This window comes from Callorhinus ursinus, unplaced genomic scaffold (genome assembly GCF_003265705.2).
Source record: "Callorhinus ursinus isolate GAN/ISIS: 27379988/994484 unplaced genomic scaffold, GSC_fseal_2.0 scaffold2, whole genome shotgun sequence".
Classification (NCBI taxonomy): domain Eukaryota; kingdom Metazoa; phylum Chordata; class Mammalia; order Carnivora; family Otariidae; genus Callorhinus; species Callorhinus ursinus.
Genome location: NW_027397064.1, coordinates 89,428,827 through 89,453,847, shown reverse-complemented (window position 1 = coordinate 89,453,847; position 25,021 = coordinate 89,428,827). Strand labels below are relative to the sequence as shown.

At 36.0% G+C, this 25,021-nt stretch overlaps 1 protein-coding gene across 2 annotated transcripts in view; it reads left to right on the top strand.

The window, feature by feature from the left end:
• Positions 1 to 25,021, top strand: part of THSD7B (thrombospondin type 1 domain containing 7B) — a 758,532-nt gene that overhangs the window by 665,151 nt on the left and 68,360 nt on the right. For both annotated transcript variants that reach the window (XM_073884500.1, XM_073884495.1), the window contains exons 15-16: positions 1,534 to 1,667; positions 10,554 to 10,704. In XM_073884500.1, the coding sequence (XP_073740601.1) occupies positions 1,534 to 1,667; positions 10,554 to 10,704 (285 nt within the window). The remainder of the gene's footprint in view (positions 1 to 1,533; positions 1,668 to 10,553; positions 10,705 to 25,021) is intronic.

Here is a 25,021-nt window from a genome sequence, read left to right as displayed (position 1 = left end):
TTTTCTCTTACCTCTACCATGCCAGGAATTGGGCAGACTTTTCTCCCTTACAAGTTATTACCTCCTTATTCTAATGTAGTTTCTGCTTCCAAACCTTTCATTCCATTCTTGGCAGCATTCACAGCATGAAGTGTGCTTCTTTTATTATTTAATTCCTTACTTTCCTACACCTACTTCCACTTCTATTTTCCCGTCTCCTTTCATTTTGCCCTCACATATTTTTCACTTTGTGGTTTTCCTTTTCCTTGTGTGCTCTACATGAGAGAGCCAAATAGAACCCCACGGTTAAAAATAGTTTCTGACATTATTTGTGATTCCTAAGATGTAGTCGCACAAATAACCTTTTCTCATTTGATTTCCATCTAACATGCTGACAGTGCTCCAATCTTGTTTTCTGATTATCCCATTACATAGTGCTTTCCCTCTCATTTAGTGGAAACTTGCAAGTAATGGTTCTGTTTGGATAGCGCTGCCTAGTCATCATTTACAATTTTGTGGAATTAGAAAGGCAGTGGGAGAAAAGAACTTAAGCTTAAGTTCTTATTTAAAAGGAAAAGCATTAATTAACTATTTTGGTAATAGGTTGAAACAGTCTTCATCAGCATGCTATCCTAGAGCCATCTTTGTGATCTAGAAAAATGAAAACCTGTGTAGTTGCATGTTGCTCTGATATGCAATGAAACATCTTACTGAGGGAGAGTGCTATGCTCTGTATTGAGTAATGCATTTTAAATTCTGTCTTAAAAAGGCCAGCAAACTCAATTGACTACCCAATGGGATACAGTTTCAGGGAAAAAATCATCACAAACAAGTGCATAGGAAGTAACCTAAGAATTCATTTACTGTAATCATTGTTTTTACCATAAAATTGTAAATATTCACAGTCAGTAATCAGTCATGCCCAGCCTCAAAACAGTCTAGTAGTGTTTGTCGTGTGTGTGTGTGTGTGTGTGTGTGTGTGTCTGTCTGTGTTATAGCTATGCCCTAAAAACATCCTACAAATAGCTGAATTCATATAAAGCCACAATACCCAGGAGGCTAAATGATTGCCCGTTAGCATTGATCATTTGGGGGCATAAAAAGAAATGTCCTGTGCAAATAATACCACTTTTCTTATGCATTCTAAGGACCTCTTATATTCAAGAGTAAATTTTCCATACATATATTTGTTTCAATTGACATCTTAAAGTACATCTGAAAATACAGTATGCCATATAATTGAGAGCTGGACCATCTAATAGATGCTGTGTGAGGTCTTTCAGGAAATGAAATGGTAATGGAATTCCTATTCTCAGTGGTAGGAAATGACTGTCCTTTGTTTATGTCTTAGTTGATTTCCCCTGTATGTTTCTTTAGGCAAGTCAGTAATTTCAGAGAAGCCAAATACATCTTGCTTTTTGGGAGTGTAATTTGGCTGTTTTAGCCAGAGTATAGTTCTTGGGTTATGTACAACAGGCATTACTAAAAGATAGGCTCTTTTTATATCACTTGTATAGTTCCACATAATTTTTTTTTCTTTCCTGTTCTTGACAGGTGCATGAGGCAGTCCCATGCTACAGTGAATGCAATCAGTATTCCTGGATTGTAGAACACTGGTCTCCATGCAAAATTCACAATGAGCTGAGGTCTCTGCGCTGCGGAGGAGGAATGCAATCTAGGAAAATCAGGTGTGTGGAAATGGAGACGTTTGGGAAATGGGGCAGTGGAACATACATGTTTTTATAAAAAAACCAGAGTGTTTATCCAAGTGGACTCTAATTTTCATACTGCACACTCTGGCTTTTGCTCATCATTAAGTTTGTATAGAAGTATATGTGCCTTAACTGCCATGTGTACAGTGGGATTTCCTCTGCAGTGTAGTCACAATCCCTACGGTTCCCTGCAAATGACTTCAGTGGGAAAGCTAACTGCATGGAGCAGGCTAGCATCCCTTCACTGATCCACAGCCATAACTGTTAACAAATAGGGAGATTTTGGCTGTGATACCATGTCTCTTTTTTTGCTCTATGGGTAGTATAGTTGATGGACATTATCTTTTATTTATTTATTTATTTTTTATTATGTTATGTTAATCACCATACATTACATCATTAGTTTTTGATGTAGTGTTCCATGATTCATTGTTTGCGTGTTACACCCAGTGCTCCATGCAGTACGTGACCTCTCTAATACCCATCACCAGGCTAACCCCTCTCCCCACCCCCCTCCCCTCTAGAACCCTCAGTTTGTTTCTCAGAGTCCATAGTCTCTCATGGTTCATCTCCCCCTCCGATTTCCCCCCCTTCATTTAATTTTGAATGTCAGTACACTGAAAAGGTCAATTTAAACCCTCACTATTGGTCTTGGAAACTACAGTCTGAGAATACTTATGAACTCTAGTGATGAATTTTAATATTAAAAGGGCACACCTCTGAAAGAATTTAGTGAATTCTGGGTTATTTACAGAGGAATCTTGTTTAAAGTTTTTGTTTTGTAAATACAGCAGTATAAGCAAAGGAAACACTTGGTCTGAGTTTGTCAAAGTGGCCTATTTAAGAATGATTTGGAAAGAATGAATTTCTTTGCCAACTGAGGATAATGGTAATAAATGTTAGACTGAACAAGCGAAAACTAAAATATTAATGATAAGCAATGGTTAGTATGTAAAATCAAGAAGAAAATATAGTTTAGTCAACTATTTGATTGCATGAGCAGAGTATCATTTTGTGAGATTTAGGAAGCTCCATTTCAAATGGACAGACAGTTCTCAAATCCTATAACTCCTTGTTGAGTTAGCTGTCAGATGGAAGTCAGTTGCTAAGGCAGAGCCTACTTACATATGTTGATTGTTATTCAATATCAGTGAACTTACTTTATTCAGTAATTCAGTATATACCCACCATTTCTGAGACTTAATCCCAGTGTTGCAAAATCACTGGTAGCCATTGGAAGAAGTAGCTATTGGTGAAACTGTCATCAAGCCAAACAAATGGCTAATAGACGAATTATCTTTCTTTCATTTTGTTCGTTCCCCTTTCCTCTGGGGACTAGTGTGCTCATGCTGTCACAGACTTTTTTCTCTTCAAAATCTATGTCTCCACTGTCTTATTCTCATGGTTTTGAGAAATGACTGATCAACCTAGCTTATTAAGTAACAAGCAGACGAGCTGTGATACCTCCCACTCTCATCCCAGCCAGACCTCTTAGCAGTACTAAATCAAAATCTCAGGAGAGAAAGGAAAGCTTTGAGAGAATAAATTGCTACCAACAGTATTATGGCAGGCTGACTGAGGAAAAACACACTTAAACAAGAAGGTCTTTAAGCAGTACTTCTCAGCTCAAACTTACAGAGCTTGATATAATACAAATAACACAGCTACTGAATACCACTCTGTTATGAGGTGAATTGCATTCCCTAAAAATCTATGTATTGTAGTCCTAAACTTCAGTACCTCAAAACAAGGCTATGTTTGAAGATAGGCTCTTTAAAGAGGTAATTAATGTTAGTGAGGTCCTTGGGATGGGCCCTAATCCAGTCTGATTCATGTCCTTATAAAAAGAGGAGATTAGGACACACACACACACACATACACACAGAGGAAAGAGCATGTAAAGACACAGGGAGTGTAATCATCAAGACAGTATGGTACTGGCATAAAAACAGACACATAGATCAGTGGAACAGAATAGAGAACCAAGAAATGGACCCTCAGCTCTATGGTCAACTCATCTTTGACAAACAGGAAAGAATGTCCAATGGAAAAAGGACAGTCTCTTCAATAAAGGGTGCTGGGAAAACTGGACGGCCATATGTAGAAAAATGAAACTGGACAATTTTCTTACACCATACACAAAGTTGCACTCAAAACAGATGAAAGACCTAAATGTGAGACAGGAATCCATCAAAATCCTAGAGGAGAACACAGGCAGCAACCTCTTCGACCTTGGTGGCAGCAACTTCTTACTAGACGTGTCCCTAAAGGCAAGGGATTAAAAGCAAACAAGAACTATTGAGACTTCAAGATAGAAAGCTTCTGCACAGCAAAGGAAACAGTCAGCAAAACCAAAAGGGAACCTACAGAATGGGAGAAGATATTTGCAAATGACATATCAGATAGAGGGCTGGTATCTGAGATTTATAAAGAACTTACTGAACTCAACAGCCAAAAAACAAATAATCAGTCAAGAAATGGGCAGAAGACATGATGAGACATCTCTCCAAAGAAGACATACAAATGGCCAACAGACATATGAAGAAATGTTCCACATCATTCGGCATCAGGGAAATACAAATCAAAACCACAATGAAATACCACCCCACTCTAGTCAGAATAGCTAAAATTAACAAATCAGGAAACAACAAATGTTGGCAAGGATGCGGAGAAAGGGGAACCCTCTTAAACGGTGGGTGGGAATGCAAGCTGGTACAGCCCCTCTGGAAAACAGTAGGGAGGTGCCTCAAGAAGTTAAAAATAGAGCTACCCTATGACCCAGCAATTTTACTACTAGGTATTTACTACAAAGACACAAATGTAGTGATCTGGAGGGGCACATGCACCCCAATGTTTATAGCAGCCATGTCCACAATAGCCAAACTGTGGAAAGAGCTGAGATGTCCATGGACAAATGAATGGATAAAGAAGATGTGATATAATATACACACACACACACACACACACACACACACACACACACATACATACATATATGATGCAATATTACTCAGCCGTCAGAAAGGATGAATACTTACTCCTTACATTGATGTGGATAGAACTGGAGTGTAGTATGCTGAGCGAAATAAGTCAATCAGAGAAAGACAATTACCATATGGCTTCACTCATGTGGAATATAAGAAACAGTGCGGAGGACCATCGGGGAAGGGAGGGAAAACTGAATGGGAAGTCATCAGAGAAGGAGAAAAACCATGAGACTATTAACTAGAGGAAACAAACTGAGGGTTGCTGGAGGGAAGTTGGATGGGGGGATGGGGTAATTGGGTGATGGGCTTTAAGGAGGGCATGTGATGTGATGACCACTGGGTGTTATACACAACTGATGAATTATTGAACATTACATCTGAAACTGATATACTATATGTTGGCTAATTGAATTTAAATAAAAAATAAAGACACAGTTCATTAGCCATCTACAAGCCAAGGAGAGAGGTCTCAGCAGAAACCAACCCTTTCAGTACCTTGATCTCAGACTTGGAGCCTCAAGAACTGTAAGAAAATAATTTCCTATTGTTTAAGGAAACTAGTCTGTGATATTTTGTTGTGGCAGATTTTGTTGTATGCTTTATGTGTATGGTCCCATTTAAATATGTGAAGCAGTCCCACATCGGGCTCCCTGCTCCGCAGGAAGCCTGCTTCTCCCTCTCCCACTCCCTCTGCTTGTGTTCCCTCTCTCGCTGTGTCTCTCTCTGTCAAATAAATAAAAAAAAAAAATTAAAAATTAAAAATAAATAAATAAATAAATAAATAAATAAATAAATAAGTGAAGCAGGGGCACCTGGGTGGCTCAGATGGTTAAGTGTCTACCTTCAGCTCAGGTCATGATCCCAGGGTCCTGGGATCGAGCCCCGCATTGGGCTCCCTGCTCAGCGGGAAGCCTGCTTCCCCCTCTCCTTCTACTGCCCCCCCTGCTTGTGCTCTCTCGCCCTCTCTGTCAAGTAAATAAATAAAATCTTTAAAATAAATAAATAAGTGAAGCAGATTTTCTGGGTATCTTGCATTCCAAACCATTATTGACCTTAATAAGACACTGTTATAACGAGTAAAATAGCTTCTCCTTCTCTTTCTTGAAACTTCCAAACTGGAGGACATCTTCATGGTTCATCTTGGATTGCAATAATTTATTAATTCAGAAAATATTCTATGTATCAGGCAGTCTAGGCAGTGGGGATAAAAGAAAAGTGAACAGAAGTTTCTATCCTCAAATAACTTACAGTAGCAGAGAGAAAGATAAATACATAAATATAATGGAATGTCTTTGCTATGAAATGCCAAGAAGAAAATAAAATTTGGTTGGAGTGATGGGGGATACTGTTTTGGAGAGGTTGGCCAGCAAAATATCCAAGCAGAGATCTGAATAAAATGAGAGACCTGGACGAATATAAAGATCTGAAGAAATAAATCCCAGGGAGAAAGAGTATCCAAAGTAGTAAGCTTCTTGGCTTGTTATAACAAGATGAATAGCAAGGTGTCCTGTATAGCTGGTCAGTACTCAAATCAGACAATCTTCTAAAACAAAGTAAAAGGATTTTTTTCTAACTGCAACTTGAAGCCATGAAATGTTTGAGACAGGAAATGACATAGTCTTATTTACAAGGACCTTGTTGGATGTAGAGAAGGTGTTTTGGGGGGGGGTATATCAATAGAAGCAGGGATAAAGGTTTCAAAGACATTCCAGAATTCCGGGTGGGAGACACTGATGGTTGGGCTGGGCTTGGTAATAATGAAGGTGGTGAGAAGGTCACATTTGGACTATATTTGGAAGGTACAGACCGCAGGATTAATTTATAAAGTGACTGTAGAATGTGGAAGAAACAAAACATCAAAGATGACTGCTAGGTTTTAGTGCCTAACAATGAATATTAGAAGCAAGTTTGAGAGAGAAAAATCAAAAGCTAGCTTTTGAACACATTAAATTTGCCTTCCAACTGTGACAATACAGACTGGAGTTCAGAAAGAGACAGTGGTATAAATTTGGGCATCAACAGCTTATACATTTGATATATATTGATAAGAAAAGACAAGAAATTGAGCCCTGGGGAACTCCAATATTCATAGATGATAGCAAAGAGAAAGCTCTACAAATGAGACTGAGCAAGAGCTGTTGGAGAATGAGGAAAACCAAGAAAATGGGAAAGCAAAAGGGTTTTTCAAGAAAAAGAGAGCAATCAATTGTTTCAAATGGGTTCTCAGAAATTTACTAAGATGACAATTGACCCTTGAGTTTGGCAATAGGAAGTCTGTTAATGATCCAGATAAGAGGTTTCTCTGAAATGGTAATAAAAGTGTGATTAAATGAAATTTAAGAGATAGTCATGAAGGAAGTGGAGGGGGAAGGCTGTGGGAATAGCAAATATGCTTCAAAACAGTTTTGCACTGAGTTTTGAGTAGGAATGAGGTGACAACTGAAAATATGAGATGGAAATTGATAATGCAGGATACATAACTGCAGGGGCATTTTCATTTGGGAACATCTTCAATTCAGTCTTTTTAAGTCTTTACTCTTGGGCTTGTCAGAACCCCCAGAGAAGGCTTTTCATAAATCACGCATGAAATAGATAATCCTAGTGGCCAGTGTTTTGGCTGATGTGGTGAAGAGAATTGTGGCCCCCCCCAAAGATGTCCACATTCTAATCCCTGAAATCTGTGAATCTGTTGCCTTCCATAGCAAAAAGGACTTTGCAGATGTGGTTAGGTTAGGATTTTGAGCCAGGAAGATATTCATGGATTGTCTGGGCAGGGACAATTTATTCACAAGAGTTCTTAAATGTGAAGGGGAAATGGGACAGAAAGAGAAAAATGTGACCACAGATGCGAGGCACAGAGAGATGCAAGGCTGTTAGCTTTGAAGATGGAGAAAGGGGCCATGCCCAGGTAATGAGGGTAGCCCTTGGAATCTGGAAAGAGGTAAGGAAGTGGTCTCTCCTCTAGAGCCTCCAGAAAGGAATCCAGCTCTACCAAAGCATTGGTGTTAGCTTCGTGAGATCCATGTTGGATTTCTATACTACAGAATTGTAAGATAATAATTTTCATTCTTTAAACCACTAGGTTTGTGATAATTCTTCCAGTATATTAACTTGTACTTAAACCCTTGTTTTCAATATGATATTCTCATCCTTAAGTGAGCCATGTGTTCTCTAGCCCAAAGACTGTCTCTTTTTATGACCCTCTCCAGATAATAAACCTTCAGTTACCTTCAGGGGGTTGGGGAGGGGCCATCACCTAGCCCTGTGGATTGTGGGAGGTCTGAGGGCCCAGGTACTTCTTAAACATACTTTCAGTAAATCTTCCAGTTTTTCAGCCTCGCCTTCATCCACATTTCCAGAGGTACTTGGTGCCACAAGCTCCTGAATTTTTTATGTTTTCTGTGGTGTAAATGGAGTTACTTTCTTTGTTTTTCCTTGAAGTCTTAGTATTTCAGCTTTCTTGATATGGTAAGTGAGTTACCTCTAGTTCATCTATTTTCCATTTGTTTTCTTTGTCCTTTCCCATGTTCTTTGTCCTTGTAGGGTAATGCCTTTCCTCCCATCTTGGGTTTTTGAGTTTTCTTTGTGGGTTTTTTGTGGGTTTTTTTTTTTTTTTTTGGTAACAAATTCCTTTACAATTCTTTTTGTGGCATATTAGGAGTGAACAAAGACAAATGTGTACATTCAACTGGACACCACTGACCAGAAGTCTTATCTCTTCTTTCTCAGTGAAATAATAAAAGAACATCAGCAGAGAGTATGCAGGCAAGAAGGAAAGCAATTTCTAGCTTTTAAGTTTGTCTGCAACAAGACACATAAGCAATTTTGTGGTCCCCCCTTCCACTACTATTACCACAAAAGAAATTAAAGTCCATAGATGACTCTATACCATGCCTCCCTGTATTAGAAGACGTTACTTACCTCTTCTACCATTCTGTGTTAACCTTGTTTATACAATGTACAGTTTTTCATTACTTGGCACCTCATAAAGCTTACTTTCTATTGTACAAGGTAATAGACTACTTTGCAATTTTCCTGAATTAAAAAAAATAGTATGTATAAAAGAAACTCCTAATGTATAGGATAATTCATTCTAGCCTAGCATGATTTGGGGGGCACCAAAAGCTCTCCATCATGTCTGTCTTAAAATGCTCACTCCTCGGCTGTGGCATTGTGTCTCAAGTGATCAGATCAGCAAATGGCACCACTTATCTCATTGTCATTATCATTTTCACCTTCACTTTGATTATTATCACTTGAAGAAAAGTGTTATAACAATAGGAATCTTATCTCTCTCTCTCTCTCTCTCTCTCTCTTTTTTTTTTTGTAGTCTGTACCCCAGCAACCAGGCAAGGGCCTGGTACACAGTCCTCAAAAGTATTTACTAAATGAATTATTATTAACAAATACTAAGTATGTTTCCCATGCCTAGCAAAAAAGGTTTGCATGTAGCTAGTCTTTCTTAAACATTTTTTAAAAAATAATTCAAACATAAAATTCTAATTGACATTTCATATAAATACAGAGAAATGCCCACTCATAGGGTATAGTTGAATGAATTTTCACAACAGGGGCACAACTGTGTAACCAGCTCAGAGGCCAAGAAACAAAATATTATCAGGACTACCTTAAGCCCCCAATAGTAAGTAACCATTCCCCCAAAGGTAATCACTACTCTGACTTCTGACAGCATAGATGAATATTACCTATTTCTTTCTATGAATGAAATCATACAGTATATTCTTTGGTGTCTAACTTCTTTTGTGCAGCATTCAATTTTTGAGCTTCACCCATGTTCTATCATGTAACAGTAGTTCATGCATTCCCACCATTTACCACAATATATTTATCTATTGACCTTGTTGTTGAATAGTTGGACTGTTTCTAGTTTGGGTGATTATGAATAGTGCTAATAGGAATATTTTCTGTCAGTTTTTTTTTTCTTTTTTTGGTGCACATTTCTTTTGTGTATGTATATAGGCATAGAATTGTTGGGTCATATGATATGTATATGTTGCCCTTTAGTAGATACTACCAACTAGTTTTCCAAAGAGTATTATGCTCCAACCAGCAGAGTAAGAAGAGTTACAGTTGTTGCCTGTTCTTGCCAACCCTTGAAATTTTCCATATTTTTTATTAAAGCCATTCTGGTGGATATATAATGGTATAACACTTTGGTTTTGATTTGATTGAATCAATAGCATGGTTATTTATCTTGCCTTGACCAGCACTTATTTCAAAGCCCGATACAGATTAGGCCAAGCGTCTGTATACTGTGTGTTCAAATGCCACATGAAAATGCTTACATATTACCCCTTGGTTTATGATACCAAAATTCCTTACTGAAATGCAGAAAATACCTGAGAGAAAAACATGTTTAATTATGTTTTACATTCCTTGGCCATGACCTTAAATGTGTTGGACAGAGATTAGGGAAGTTTGGATGATGTGAGATGGAAGTGTAGGAACGGTCTGAGAGAGTCACAGGAACTAGGAAGGCTCTCGCTATTACAAAGTGATGAACTCATTCAGAGAAGAAGAGCCTTCAAAATTTGTTAGAGTAAGAAGAAAATTCACTCTGTGCTGGACCCGAGTAACAATAGAGTAGGTCCCTCGAGATGGAGAGTTCTTTCAGAATGGCAATGGACCTCAGTCTTCCCATTTTTCTCTCTTGCTCTGCTAACTGAAGGGTTATCACTCAACAAAGGTCAACAGGCTGAAGAAGGAACTTTTTTTCCCCTTGATTTCTCTGCTGGTCTATTTTATGTTTAATCATCTTTGAGGGGTAAGTAACTCTGGTATAGCATAACTGCTTTACATTTACTTTCCACTGTTTTTAAGTCTCCACTGTTTTATCCTTGATCTTGCCTTGCAGATGTGTGAATGCTGCTGATAGTGAAGGGGAAGCCGTGGATAACAGCCTGTGCAGCCAGGATGAAATTCCCCCAGAAACCCAGTCATGCTCTCTTCTGTGTCCCAGTGAATGTGTCATGTCCGAGTGGGGGCCTTGGAGCAAATGCCCACAGGTAATGTCTCTTCCCTTGTCAATACCCTAATCCTCCAGTGCTGCCTTCACTGGTGGCCACTATATATTCACAGTACTTGCTCTCCAAAACATTCTTCTAGTAACACAAGAACATAATTTTACCTAAGAAGGAAGGAAAAAAAATTTAGCAAGCGAGACTGAGCAATTTAAAATGCCAGTGCTTCTCTTAAGGCCTTTATCATGGGAACACGGACAAGGAAAATGAGCCTATAATGATCACACTAGGATTCGAATGCACACCCATTGTTAAAGGGGTCTTCTTTAGTACCAAAATGATTCTCATTATAATCTCTTGGTTCTATTCCATTTTTATCCTGGCAGAATCAATTATATCTTAGTAGCTCAACTCTACTGTATAATTTAGCTTCCGTTCGTGACGATCTGTTTTTGCCTTTTGCTATTTTCCCCAAAGATGAGGTGTTCTTTTGTCATGTTCTTCTTCCAAAGCTGACAAAAAAAAAAAAAAGAAAAACCCTTTCTAAAAATCTAAAGCATTTGCCTTTATTTTTTTTCTTTAAAAAAAAAGGAAACATAACGTGACTATGGAAAAATAAATATTCCTCAAATAGAATGGTTCCACTTAATATTCGCAGAAGCTAAACTCTGATAGTTTAGACTTGTACTTTGGCTTCAAGAGCTAAGAAAGAAAATGAGGTTAAGGAATATGTTATATGGCTCCAAACATTAGGAAGGGAGACTTAGGTTTACTCTGAGTTCAGTGGTGATACAATTTGTGGGAAGATTGTGTAAAATCTTTGTATAGAAACGGAAAATATTTTTGAAATCCGTTAATACTCTGTATTTGCAGCTTTGAATTATTGATTCATCATTAATTTTTGCAACCTTATCTTTGGCATTTCCATAATTCTGTTCCTGAAAGAGATTTCCCTTTGTTGTTATTTTTTCTTTGTTGAGTTGTTTTTTTGGGGGGTTAGGACAACACAATATTAAGATGAAGAGGTATTAATTAAGGGTAATTTGCAGGAATGGAATGTTGGTTCTACTTATTTTGTGTGTGACTTAAATATAAGAAAAGTTAACATTTATTGAGTACTTACTGTGTGCAAGGCACATGTAAAACTTTTCTCTTTAGTACCCATAACAATCCTACTAAGTACATACTATTATCAGTCCCATTGTACAGATGGAGAAACTGATTCTTAGGAAAGCTAAGTAGCTTGCACTGAATAAGTGATGCAGCTGGGCTGAACTTTATCCTATCTGATGAAGCCAAAGCGTTTGCTCTTACATCCTTGGCTTCCTTACCTTGGATGAATTAAAGTGGATTTAGACCCATACTTTCCCTTCTTTAAGATGCAGCATTTATTTTAAGAATAAAGCAAGTTACTGGTCTGTATGATTATTCTATGACCACACTTTAGAAAATGTGGCAGCATACATTCTTTACTAATCAACTTGCAGAATTAGCATTCTGAGTAAGTTAAATTAAATGTAGAGGTCATGATCTTACTCACTTTGCTTTTTTTTCTAATTTGCTCATAATAAACTCCATTAAGCTATAAGAACTTTACAATGAAAATGTTGCCCTTATAAGTCAAGAATTCTGGCCACTGAGCTAAAATGTCTGTTATAGAGCATTTTTTACAATGTTGTAATGGCCTGGCATTCTGTGTTTATTTCTTTGGGTTTCTAAGAGGCAATTTCCTTTAAGGTTTACTTGTCCAAACCTAATTAAACTATTTTTGGAACATTTAGAAATTGGAGATAGAAAAAACATTTCAACCTCCTTTCATATGTCTGGGAGATGACATAGGCAGTTACTTGTCAGCGTGAAGTGAGAGGGTTGTTCTGTCAACTGCTTATGCACCTGCTAAGTGACATCATCATCATCATCATCATCATCATCATCATCGTCGTAGCTAGGACGACAGTAATAACTTTCATTGAGCACATCTTATGTAATAAGCACTGTGCTGGAATTTTCTAACACTGTGCTATGATGATTGACATTTATCCAGTCTCTCAGGTCTGTTCGACCACAGTGGCCTAGCTCTTTCTCATATGCCATGATGCTCTCAAGTGTAAATAAAGACTTTAAGATAGAAAAAAAATGGTAATCAGGGCTCATACCTGATTATTTTCCCCATCTCTTAAATATGTTACATAATTTTAATAAATTGCAACATCTTAGCATAATGTCCCAACATCATAGGTGCTTAAGCAGTACTTGACAATGATCATGATCATGATTATAGCGAAGTTAGCAATCTGGATCTTTGTGCTTGAAGTTTAATTAGCACTTCAATGTGCATTTTCTGAGAAAAATAAAACTGTTATTGTGTAATTGTTCTCTATAGCATGTTCTGATTCATGGATCTCAATATTGGCCATTATTTTACCAAATTCTCCTTTGATAGTCTGCAGTGTGACATGTGTCAATAGGACCAATTCACTGTTTCTCTTTCATCTTTTTCTTCCCACAGCACTTCTTCAGAGTCAAACACATAACCAAACAAAGTCCACCCTACTCCCCCACCGAAAAACAAACTCAGGATATTTCTGAGACAAAAATATGTTTCCCTTATATATCTATAAAGTACTCTGAAATTTATATTTTGATTTAGCTATAAAATCTATATTGAATGTGAAATAAGCTTAATGTATTTTAAACGTAGTAAAGTAAGTAGATTTGCCAGTTAATTAAAAGAAACTTAGCAAAACCAATTAATCAAGTAAAACAATTGTCTTGAATTCCCAGTATGTGTCCTAGACGTTGAGGCCAAATGTGTATGACAGACCGTCACTGCTACCAAGGAATCGTAGCCCTCAGCATCTTTAGACATACGTACTGTGTATGGGTAGCAAAGAATTCAATAACTGAGTAGCAGTGTTTATCATTTCATACAATGTTTACTAATAAAGTGGTAGACAATATGTAAAATGATTAAGTACACATACTTCCTAACCTCCGGGTCAGTGACTTTCACAGTAGCACACGTAAGAAGCATCCAGAAAGTGTGTTAACACACAGCAGCTCTGCCCCATCCCAGAGATTCTGATTCAGTACATCTGGGTGGGGCCCATGAGTTGGCATTTAGAAAGTTGCCAGGTAACACTGATTCTGCTATTCTGGGAATACACTTTGAGTCATAAGACTGTCGGCCATTACATTCAAGCCATGTTTTTTCTCAACCTCACTCGAATCACAACTTTTTGTTGAATATTGAGTGAACATTAGTATTAACTGGTTACCTAGCTTATATTTGCAGATGCTTTCCATGTGCCAGACAATGTGCTTAGCACTTTATATTTATTTTCCTACTTAATCTGCAGAATGCCACTACAAAATAGATAGTATTGTCCCCCAATGTATAGATGAGTAAACTGAGTCTCAGGTTAGTAACATGCTGCTTTTAAAGAGCTAGTAAAAAGCACAGTGACTACTTAAGCCCATGTAATCCGTATATAACCCCTAACCACTACAGAAGAAACAGAATCCATGCTACCTGTCCTAGAGAATATGCTAACCAGTAAAATCTCTTGTCTCCTTTTCTGGTTTACTTTGGCTGTTTAATTTGTGAAGGAAGATACTTCTAAATTCCATAATCTACTTCATTTGAATAGTTTGCCAAGGAGGGAAAGAAAAGGGGCCACAAAAGAGCATGTGATCTAACGCCCAGGAACACTTGCTGGCTGTGGGACTGTGGACAAGTTATTTAAACCTCTGAGTTACAGGTTCCTCATCAGGAAAATAAGAACAATGATCATTGTTTTTCCAGATTATTTAGAAATTAGAGATAATACGTATAAAGTGAGCACAGAGTATTACTTAATACAGGTTTGTTTAAAAAAAAGGAAAAAGAAGAAGCAAATCAAAGCTCCCCCTTGCCTTGTTTACAGTGTGGTTGGGAAACCTAAGACAGGTTGCTATATATTTTCTAAGTCATACAGGAAATATCCCTTCTTTCGCACAAAATGGGTTATTATACGATATTACAGAAATAAAATGTCACCTCCTTTGCTGAAAAATGACTTATGCCTAATTTGATAGCAGTCCCAAAAAATAAGGCATCAGAAAGATAACTTCAAATGAATGGCTCACTGACCTTAAAGTGACTGCCAATTGCAAACCATAACAAAGAGCAAACAAGACAAAGCCATTGAAAATTGTGTGGGGATCATTTTAACTGTGTTGGCAAGAACTGGAGACTATAAATGGATGAGGCAAAACAAACACAAAGGCAGAATTTGAAGAAAATGGAAAACTATGTGTTTCACTTATTTTTATGTTCTTGTTTTTCATGTTCACACATGTGCGCGCGAGCACACACACACACACATATCTCGTTATTTTTTTACTCCAATATGCTCACTTCTGTGGAATGCTTTAATGGAAAAGGAAGCTTATGGAATTATACATTTAAAAACCTTTTCAATAGTGTTCACTCTTTAAAGGTATATATAAATACACATGTGTATGTGTACATACACATGACAAGTACATTTATATAATAGTCCATTGTTTATTACCAAGTATTTATCTTTTGTCTATCTAATCTGATTTCCCATTTTAATCCTTATCTGCTGAGTATTATTCATAGAATCATCTATTCTTCAAGAGAGGTTTATAAATTTCTAAATTCAGAAACTGCTCAGCCCTTGACATATCTAAAAGAATATATTAGTTCTCTTCATGTATGCTGCCAATCCTTACAGAAATTTGCCATTGAGTAATACAGATTTTCTATTTATGACTCTCCTTGGAAGCTCAGCAAAGGAATTTCTTAAACAATAATGTTGATAGGAGAAAGCAAAGAGGGTCCTGGAGGTGAATTTCCAAACTGATGTATACTTTACAGAAGCAAGCTTTTGCAAACCCTCTCCAGAAGGATGACTTAAGTTTGGCAAACCTACTTGAACTTTAATTGATTCACTTCCAGCTGAATGCATCAAAAGCTGGTTAAAGCTATAGCCAGGCATCCCCTTACACTGTAGGAACTGGAGACTCACAGTGGTCTGCATGCAACCTCATGATCAAACAGTGACTCTAAATCTTTGCCTTATTACCAGGACAACCTCTGAAGAAGCATCACAAAGGAAGACTTTGCAAAGAAACTATATAGGGTTTAAGTGCAACTGAAACTGTATTCTTTCATAGTCTTAATATTGTGCTTCCAAAAGACATCTTATTTCTATACTTTTTTCTCTGACTCTGTGTGTGTAAGATACATCAGTAAAAGCCAATACAGATATACACTGACAGATCTACACTACCGTTACTCTTCCAGGTGAAGAAACTCCTTGAAAAGAGAAAGAGAAATGTAGACGAATTTTTTTTATTTTTTTAAAGATTTTTATTTATTTAGTTATTTGACAGAGAGAGACAGCGAGAGAGGGAACACAAGCAGGGGGAGTGGGAGAGGGAGAAGCCGGCTTCCCGCGGAGCAGGGAGCCCGATGCGGGGCTCGATCCCAGGACCCTGGGATCATGACCTGAGCCGAAGGCAGATGCTCAAAGACTAAGCCACCCAGGCGCCCCTGTAGATGAATTTTCTAAGTCCTCCAGAACTAAGCATTTGAGGGTTAAGAAAAACCTTATTTTAGGGGCTTCTGGGTGGTTCATTTGGTTAAGCGACTGCCTTCAGCTCAGGTCACGATCTCAGGATCCTCGGATCGAGCCCCAAGTCGGGCTCCCTGCTCCGCGGGGAGTCCCCTTGTCCCTCTCCTTCTGCTCCTCGCCCTGCTCAAGCTCTCTCTAAAAAAACAAGTAAATAAAATCCTCATAAAATTCCTCCTAAAAAAGAGGAAAAAAAGAAAAACCTTATTTTTATCACGGTGCTCCAATGTTATCTTTGGTAAAGGCTGTCAACGATGACATTTTATTACTGGTGACTCAGCATTTTTCGGACTTGAGCACTGAAACAGCACTCTAAGAGTTACGTTTCCAGGGAAACAATGTACCCCGACGTATACTGCTAGTATTATTCACCTCCAAGCACTTTATCAATCTCTCCTCAGTCCATAAAATGCAGGTGACAACCTGTATTTGTCTCTGGGGCCATGTCTAATGGTCACGGCCCTCAAGCTGCCTAGTGCTTTTCTCTGACTCACAACTGAAAGCCAGAGGAGGAGAATGATGATAATTTTCTAGATTCTGGACTGCAGACTCTGGTTGTTTTTGTTAAATTGATGTTGACTCTTTATCAGAAGCCAATAATTGATTACTCAGAGATTTGTGGAGTATTTTACCCCAGTGTGCAGTGAGATTTAATATAACCTAGAACCAGTCTTACTTCCAGAATTACATTAGGCCCTGCAGAAAGGGGCCTCATTTCATGCATAATCCTATTAAGGAGGCTTTGGGCTGCTCCAGCTTTTTAAATTTAATTTGATTGTTATTCTTTCTTATGCAGTGTGATTTCTTTGAATCTCACTATCACCAATTTGGAATACAAAATAAGTGTTCTACTGCTCTTAGTATCTCTGTCTCTGTCTCTCTTCCTGTCTGCCTCTACTCTACTTATCTTTATCTCTATTTAAAAATAGAGATTTTTTTAAAAGAAATTCTCAAAAAATAGTATAATGAATCCCATAAGTTAATTATCCAGCATCAGCAGTGATCACACAGCTTCAATAATTATCTACATACAATACTTTTTCTCCTCCACTTCTTATCCTTTCTCTAATAGATGACTTTAAAGTATATCCCACATGTCATATCATTTCATCCATAAATACTTCTGTATATCTTTCTAGGAGATAATGACTAATCACAATGACAGCAAAACATAACCATGTGATTTGTTTATACCTTGTAGGACTATGATTATAGAAAATTAAAAACATGACTCATACAAAGTGTCAAATTAATTAACTTCTTAATAATTAAACCAGTATGACTATAAGACTGGTTCAAAGAGAATTAGGGCAGAAAACTTCTACTTCTAGCAATGATAGAATATCATTGCGTTTATATGGATTAGATTGGCATAATAGGGGCTTAAGTGGTAGAACTGGTAATATTTGTTTCTTGAGCTCTGGTCTGCTTATGCAAATGTTTTCACATTTTGAAAAGTCATTGAACTGAGTTCCTATGATACTTGCATTTCTCTGCATGTGTCTTATACCCAGTTACAATACATATGAGAAGGCAACAAATTGTGATCCATAAGCTAGAGGAAAACTAGTCAATATAAGCAGAACCAGAAATAGCAGAGATTATAGAATTTGAAGATAAGGAACTTAAAACAGTAACAGTAAATATTTTAAGTATGTGCTAGAATTTAAAGGAAAATATAAACATGAGGAATGAAATAGAAGATACTAAAAAGAACCACATGTAACTTTTAGAGATCTAAAATATAATGTCTGAAATTAAAAATGTACCAAATGGGAGTAATAACATATTAGACTTTGCAGAAGAAATGATAAGTGAACTTTAAGACATAGTAATAAAAATTACACTAAACAAAGAAAAAAAAAAGACTGAAAGAAAAAGAGTAGAGATGAAGTGATCTGAGGAACATGAACAAGTGATTTAATGTAACTGTAATTGGAGCCCTTGAAGGAGAGTAGGGAATGGATAGAAAAATATTTAAGGAAGTAATAGTTGAAATTATTTTAAAGCTAGGGTTGGCTGTAGTCCTCAGATAATGTTATCTGGAACATATAATCCTGTTGACAATACTGTGAGAACAAAGTAGGAGAAAAGGCTGGAGGTCTAATTGTTTATTATAAAGGCAGCCTTTCACCTCATCCCTTTATTTTCGAAATGTTAGCTTTATGCTCAATTGTGTCTTGTGTCCCTGGTGCAGAGAACTGTTTTACCTTTTTTTAAAGTTTTATTTTTATTTAATTTTTAATCAGCATTAAATATGAAACTTTTATTCTTCCAAGGATTACTGAAGGTTAAATAAGCTCATGTTATCTCTGTTGCAATTTGTTAGCAAGAAGATGACTTAAAATGGTTAATTTTGTCTGTCTCCAAGCTTTTTTTTTTCAAATTTTTATTTAAATTCTAATTAGTTAACATAGTGTGTTTTACCTCTTTTTAAATAATAAAGGTCTAGTCTTTAACTAGAGTTAAGAAAGGCAAGCATCTGGCTGTGCTAAGTGGGCAGAGGCTACAAGGTCAGACTTTCAAAGAGTACTCTAGTTTTGAGCCCTAATTTCACCTCCTTTTCCAGATTACTTGCTGGTCAAATTCCTAGTCTGTTGAGGCTCTCCAGAACAAATTCATTTCCCTTTTACCTGTTGTTGGTTTGGGATTCAGTACTCTCAGGTCAGCTAAGGCAGTTACCACATCAGCTTTCCAGTTTCTTAATTTTTTGCCTTTGCACCCTCACATTAACATCATGATCGTAATCATTTGTGCACCTTTAAAAACAAATTTCTTTACTCTCATTTTAATCCCTTGAGTATCATATTAATAGCATTTCCAGAAGGAGTTGTGTATAGTCTTTGATCGTTAACCCAAATCTCTATCAGTTGAATCTTAACACAATTTATGGTATCTCTTGACATAAAAAAGTATTTAGTTTCCATGAAACTAAGTTATTTCTTGCTTAAAAACTTAACAGATTTATTATTTTTAAAATATTTCTAATATTTTTATTGCTTAACAAATACATAAGGATATCTAATTCACCTGGCATTTAGTTTTGTGTATGGTATGAGAAAGGCTTTTCTCTTAAATTCCAAAAGAATATTCCTCCACTGACTGTATTTTATACTCTAGGTATGTTTTTATTTGTTCATGAGGTTTTGTGTTTTGTTCCTGTTTTTTTTTTCAGTTTTGGGGTCATATCCAACCAAAATTTTCATTGCTATTAATGTTTTATTTCCCATGTGCGTTTCTGCTGGTTATGCATTTCTGCTGGTGATTTCTAGGGTCTAATTAAACTTGGGTGTGATGAGCATCTTGTATCTACCATGTTTTCTAATTTTTCTTTTTCTACTGATGGCTTTTTTTATTTACATTCTTAGACTTTCCTCATCATATAATCATATAACCTATATACAGTCATAAAATCTGCCAATAATTATTTTTATTTATCTTTTTTGATATTTATATTATTTTTCTAGACATTTTGTTAGCAAGAACTTTCTAAGTAATGCTAAAAATCAAATAGAAAATCATTTTAGTTTCATCAAGGTTTTAATTGTAACGTTTGAGCGATTTTTTTCTCACATTTAAGAATTTTCTCTCAATTTCTTTTAACCTATGTGTAACCTATGTGTAATTTTTTTCTCACATTTAAGAATTTTCTCTCAATTTCTTTTAACCTATGTGTAACCTATGTTTCATTCTTTTGTATCTTACTGTCCAGTTTTCCCAATACCTATATCTGTTTATACATAAATATGTTTTCAGAAATGACTGGTTTTATCAAATGCATTTTAGTTTTACTGATAGAATTTTTAGAGTTTGTCCTTTATAAATATTAATTTTAAAAAAGAGCTAACTTTCAAATGAACATTTATTCTTAAACTCTATTTGGCTATAGTTTATCATTTTAATTGATTCAGGTTAGTTATCTCTCTCATTCTTCCCAGCTTAACATATTGTATTTAATATGCTTACTTGGAAAAATACATATGGAAGGTTTCCACATTTTTCTTTTCTCTGAACCAATTTTTTAAAATACAGGAATTAGTTCTTTAAAATTTTAAACACATCTTGAGCCAGAATATTGTCCAATAGTATGTTTTTGAAAATCCTTCCAATTTCTTATACAGTTATGTACCTTTGAAATCCTTTTTTTTTTTCAAATTTTTATTTAAATTCTAGTTAGTTAACATACTTCTTGAGCCAATTTTAATCTTTCACATTATGCATGCATATGGCATATTTTGCTAGATTTTTTGAAAATCAATTTACACACAACTTTCTCTTTGAATTCATTTAATATCTGTGATTATCTCCTTTTCTTTTTATCACATACTACATATTTATCACTTACTGTATATAAATGTATCTGTGTGTGTCTGTGTATATTTCTGGCATTTTGACATTTCTCTTCTCATCCGTATATTGGTATTTGAGTCTTGTGTTGTCTGTTTTAGTTCATATAGCTTAAATATATATATATAATATATTACAATATATATATTAATATGTATTTTCAGTGTTTGAGCAGGTACATTCCTGTCACTTATTTTTCTTTTTAGCTGTTTATATATCTTATTATTCCTAAAAAACTTCTAGCATTTTTGTTAAACTTTGAGGGAAAAGAAGCTTGGATATTTATTAAATTTCTATTAAATCTGAAATAATTTGAGAAGATTTTAACTCCGTCTATCCAGTTAAAAATAAAAATATGGTATAGCTTGTTTTTTATTGAAATTTAGCTGACAAACAATATTAGTTTTAGATGTACAGCATAGTTGTATTACATTTATATACATTATGAAAAGCTCACCATGATAGGTACAGTTACCTTCTGTCACCATACATTGGTGACATATAACATAGAGTTATTACAGTATTACTGACTATAATTCCCTATGCTGTTCTTTACATCTTACATACTGTACCTCTTAATCCTCTTCACCTGTTTGACTCATTGCCCCACCCCTCTCCCCTCTGGCAACCACATTTGTTTTCTGTATTTATGAGTTTGTTTCAGTTTTGTTCATTGGTTTTAGTTTTTAGATTCCACATATAAGTGAAAGCGTATGGTATTTGTCTTCTCTGACTTAGCCTAATACTCACTACGTCTATCCATGTTGTCACCAATGGCAATATCTAATTTTTTAAATGGCTGAGTAATATTCCATTATGTACTATATCTTTTTTATCTGTTTATCTATTGATGAACATTTAGCTTGCTTCCATAAGTGGCCCAGGCACTTTTCAAATGCTGCCTTTGTGCTGAGTCTCAGAGGAGGGGGTGTGCATGGACCCTTTACGGCAGAGTATCTATAGCCGTCTGGCACTCCTAGAGTGAAGCCCTCCTGATTTTCAAAGCCAGATGTTATGGTGGCTAGTTTTCCTTATGCAGGTCCCCAGAGTGGGGGTGGGGGGCATAAGGGGGGCCTGATGTGGGGCTTGAGACCATCCTCAGGGAGGACATATGTGCCTGGGATACCACTTGGTGCTTGTGGGTCACCGTGCTAGGGTTATGGGTGCCAACCAGACCTCATCTGCCCTTCCTACTTTCTGGATGTGACTTTTCCTTTGCACCTTTAGCTGTGTAAGGGCTTTTCTGCTAGTGTTGAGGTCACACTCAGAGAGAGTTGCTCCCTATATAGTTGCAGCTTTGGTGTGTCCATGTGGGGAGGTGAGCCTCCTCCTACTCCACCATCTTGATTGGGCTCTCTTTCTCTTTTAATCACGAAATATTTTAGGCATACAGAAAACTATAGAGAATTATATAAATAAAATGTTAGTGTCCCACTTTTAGCTTTGTAAAATCTTAACAATTTGTGTACTTCTTTTTTTTAATTCAGCACTTCTTTTATGTATCTCTGTGAAATTTTGTGGCCTTCTTTATGTAGGCATTTTATGTTAAGTTTATACTTAGGCATTACCATTTTAAATAGCACCACTTTAAATGTTATTGCTGGCATGGAGCCCAAAGTATTAGGTTTTCTTTTATTTTTTTCATGTTTCTATTCATTTCACTAGACTTCTCTACTTGCTCTTTTATATTTTTGGTCTGTTTTCTTGATATTTTAAGAGATATAACTGTATTATCTCAAATAATGTGTCCTTATTCTGCGTGTGTATAATTGTTCTTATCAGGCCATATTTAGGTGGGCAGAGCTCACAACAACCATTATCAATGACACTACTGCTTATTGGGTATCCTTGTCATATTCCTGAGCTCACAGCAACATTATTTTATAGTTATTATGACTACTATATAGAGATAAATAACTTATAATATTTTTCTTTGGATTCAAGGAACAAAAGATCAGGACCAAAAACTAAGGCCAAGACCATCAAACTGCCACTTAGATTTAAAAAAAAAAAGACAGAAATTACAGTGATTCTTGATTAAACAGTTTTGGTCAGGGTAACTGGGTGGCTCAATCTTAGAAAAGAAAAGAAAGGCAGTTTTTGTCAAGGCACCAAAATGTGGTGCACACAGAGCCTGATCCTGACATGAGCCACTTAGAGGATTGTTTTCTGAGCTAGAACTGTGAGCAGGATGAGGCCAACTGTAATGGTAATTTGGGCATGACAGGCACCATGACCAACTTGCCTAGTATACCCGTCTATGATGGTAACATATTTATTTCTCTACATGTATGAAATTTTATCAGTTGTGGATTTTAGATTTTCTTGATTAAATACTTGACGCACATTACGGTTACTCTGCGCATGTGTGTAAGTTGCTGAATTCGTGATATTTTGTAAGTTCTTTATGTGAACTCTCTTTGCTGTCCCAGAAAAAATAATCCTCTTTCACAGTCTATTACATTTTTTATCATAGCACTGAGTTTCTTTTTATAAGCATATATTAGTATCTATATTATATAATTGAACACTCTAGTTCTTTTCCATCCTATATGCATAATTGAGATTGACTTAAAATTTCCTTTTTATGTATTACTATTGTAAGTTTTTTTTTTTTAAGATTTTATTCATTTATTTGATACAGAGACAGAGCAGAAGTCGGGTGAAGGGGTAGGGGGAGAGGAAGAAGCAGACTCTCTGCTCAGCAGGGCTCCGAGCCTCACGTGGGGCCTGATCCCAGGACCCAGAGACTATGGATTTCTATTATCCCTGGAGTTAAGTGTGGGAACATACTTTTCTTTTTCCCCTACTTTTAAAAATTCCCCTTGGGGAGGAGACCATGACCTGAGCCAAAGGCAGATGCTTAACCAACCGAGGCACTCAGGTGTCCCACCATGGTAAGCTTTTGATGCCAGAGTTATCTCAGTGCTATTAAATAAACTTTGCATGCCTTAAAACTTTTCTCTCCTTTGAAACAGTTTACAAATCTGAGAAAGTATGTGATGCTTAATGATTGATAGAATTTGTCTGTAAAACTGTTTGGACATAGCCTTTTGATAATGCACCCTTAGTTATGTCCTCGATTTCCCAGGCTTATCAGTTTATTCTGGATTGCTGTTATCACTTGAGTTAAGTGTGGAAACACACTTTTCTTTTCCCCCTACATTTAAAAATTCCCCTCGGGAGGAGATTTCCTGCATCTGTTACTGTCTCTCCTTCCAGTTTTTCTGTTTAATATTTTTTCTCTTCATTTATTTTGGTTAGATTTGCCAGAAGTTTATTTATTTTAGTGATATCAATTTCAAGGTTTCATTTCATGATCAATGTTGGTCTTTTTATTTTATTCTCTAATTTATTTTTGGTCGTTGTACTTATCAACCTATTACCTCTGAGTTTTAAGGTATGTATTTTCCCAACTAGAATAAATCACTTTTTGATGTATTTACTGTCTTTTGCAATAATGAAACATTCAATAATATTAATTTAAAGGATATTATAGGACTTATCTGTAATAGAATGTGGACAGTGCAGGAGCAGCTCGAATACTAAGTAAGGACTTGGCTCTGACCTTAAATTTGGTATGAAGTATTCTCATTTTCACTGTTGACTAAAAAGGCCATCAAAATACAAATGTTCTTGTGTCCTAAATAGTTGTTTTTCAAAGTATATTTAAGTTTTTAAGTTTCAGTGGCTTTCCTAATTATTTAATATTTTATTTATTTCCAATTTGCTTTAAAAATATTGAGGGTTGCTTAGGAGACTGGTATAGGATCAGTATTTGTTACTGTTGCACTGTGGTTGAAAAAAATGAGTTACTGCATTTCTTAGGATGCATATGTATATACGGGAAAATTCAGCTCTATATTTTTTTAATATTCTTGTATACAGGCTTGTCATTAGCCAACTTGGAAAGTTATAGACTGACAGTGGTCTGCTAGAGTACGTGTATTTCTGTCAAATTCTCCTTTATAATTGGGTTTTATTTTTATAGTTCAATACCATGTCATTTAGCACAATAAGTTTCATAAATGCTTCAATAATTTTAAATTGATCTTTGTTTCATCAGAATTTTGCCTTATTTGACATAGATTTTTCTGCTTTACTTTCTTCTTATATGTGTTATCTTCACTCAGTATTTTTTCTATATTTTCTTTTAAAGAAGATTTTTATTACAAGTATACATTAATTTTTTGGCTTTTAATAGCAGTGTTTAAATTTCAATTTTTATAACTAGCATCTGTTGTGTTTTATGCTTTTAAAAAAAAATGTATCCTTGAGATTTCTGTTGTTTTCTTTGGCTTTATGGACTGTGCCTTGCATTTTTTATGCATTTCAGTATTTTAATATTACTACTTTCATTTTTATAAAAAACC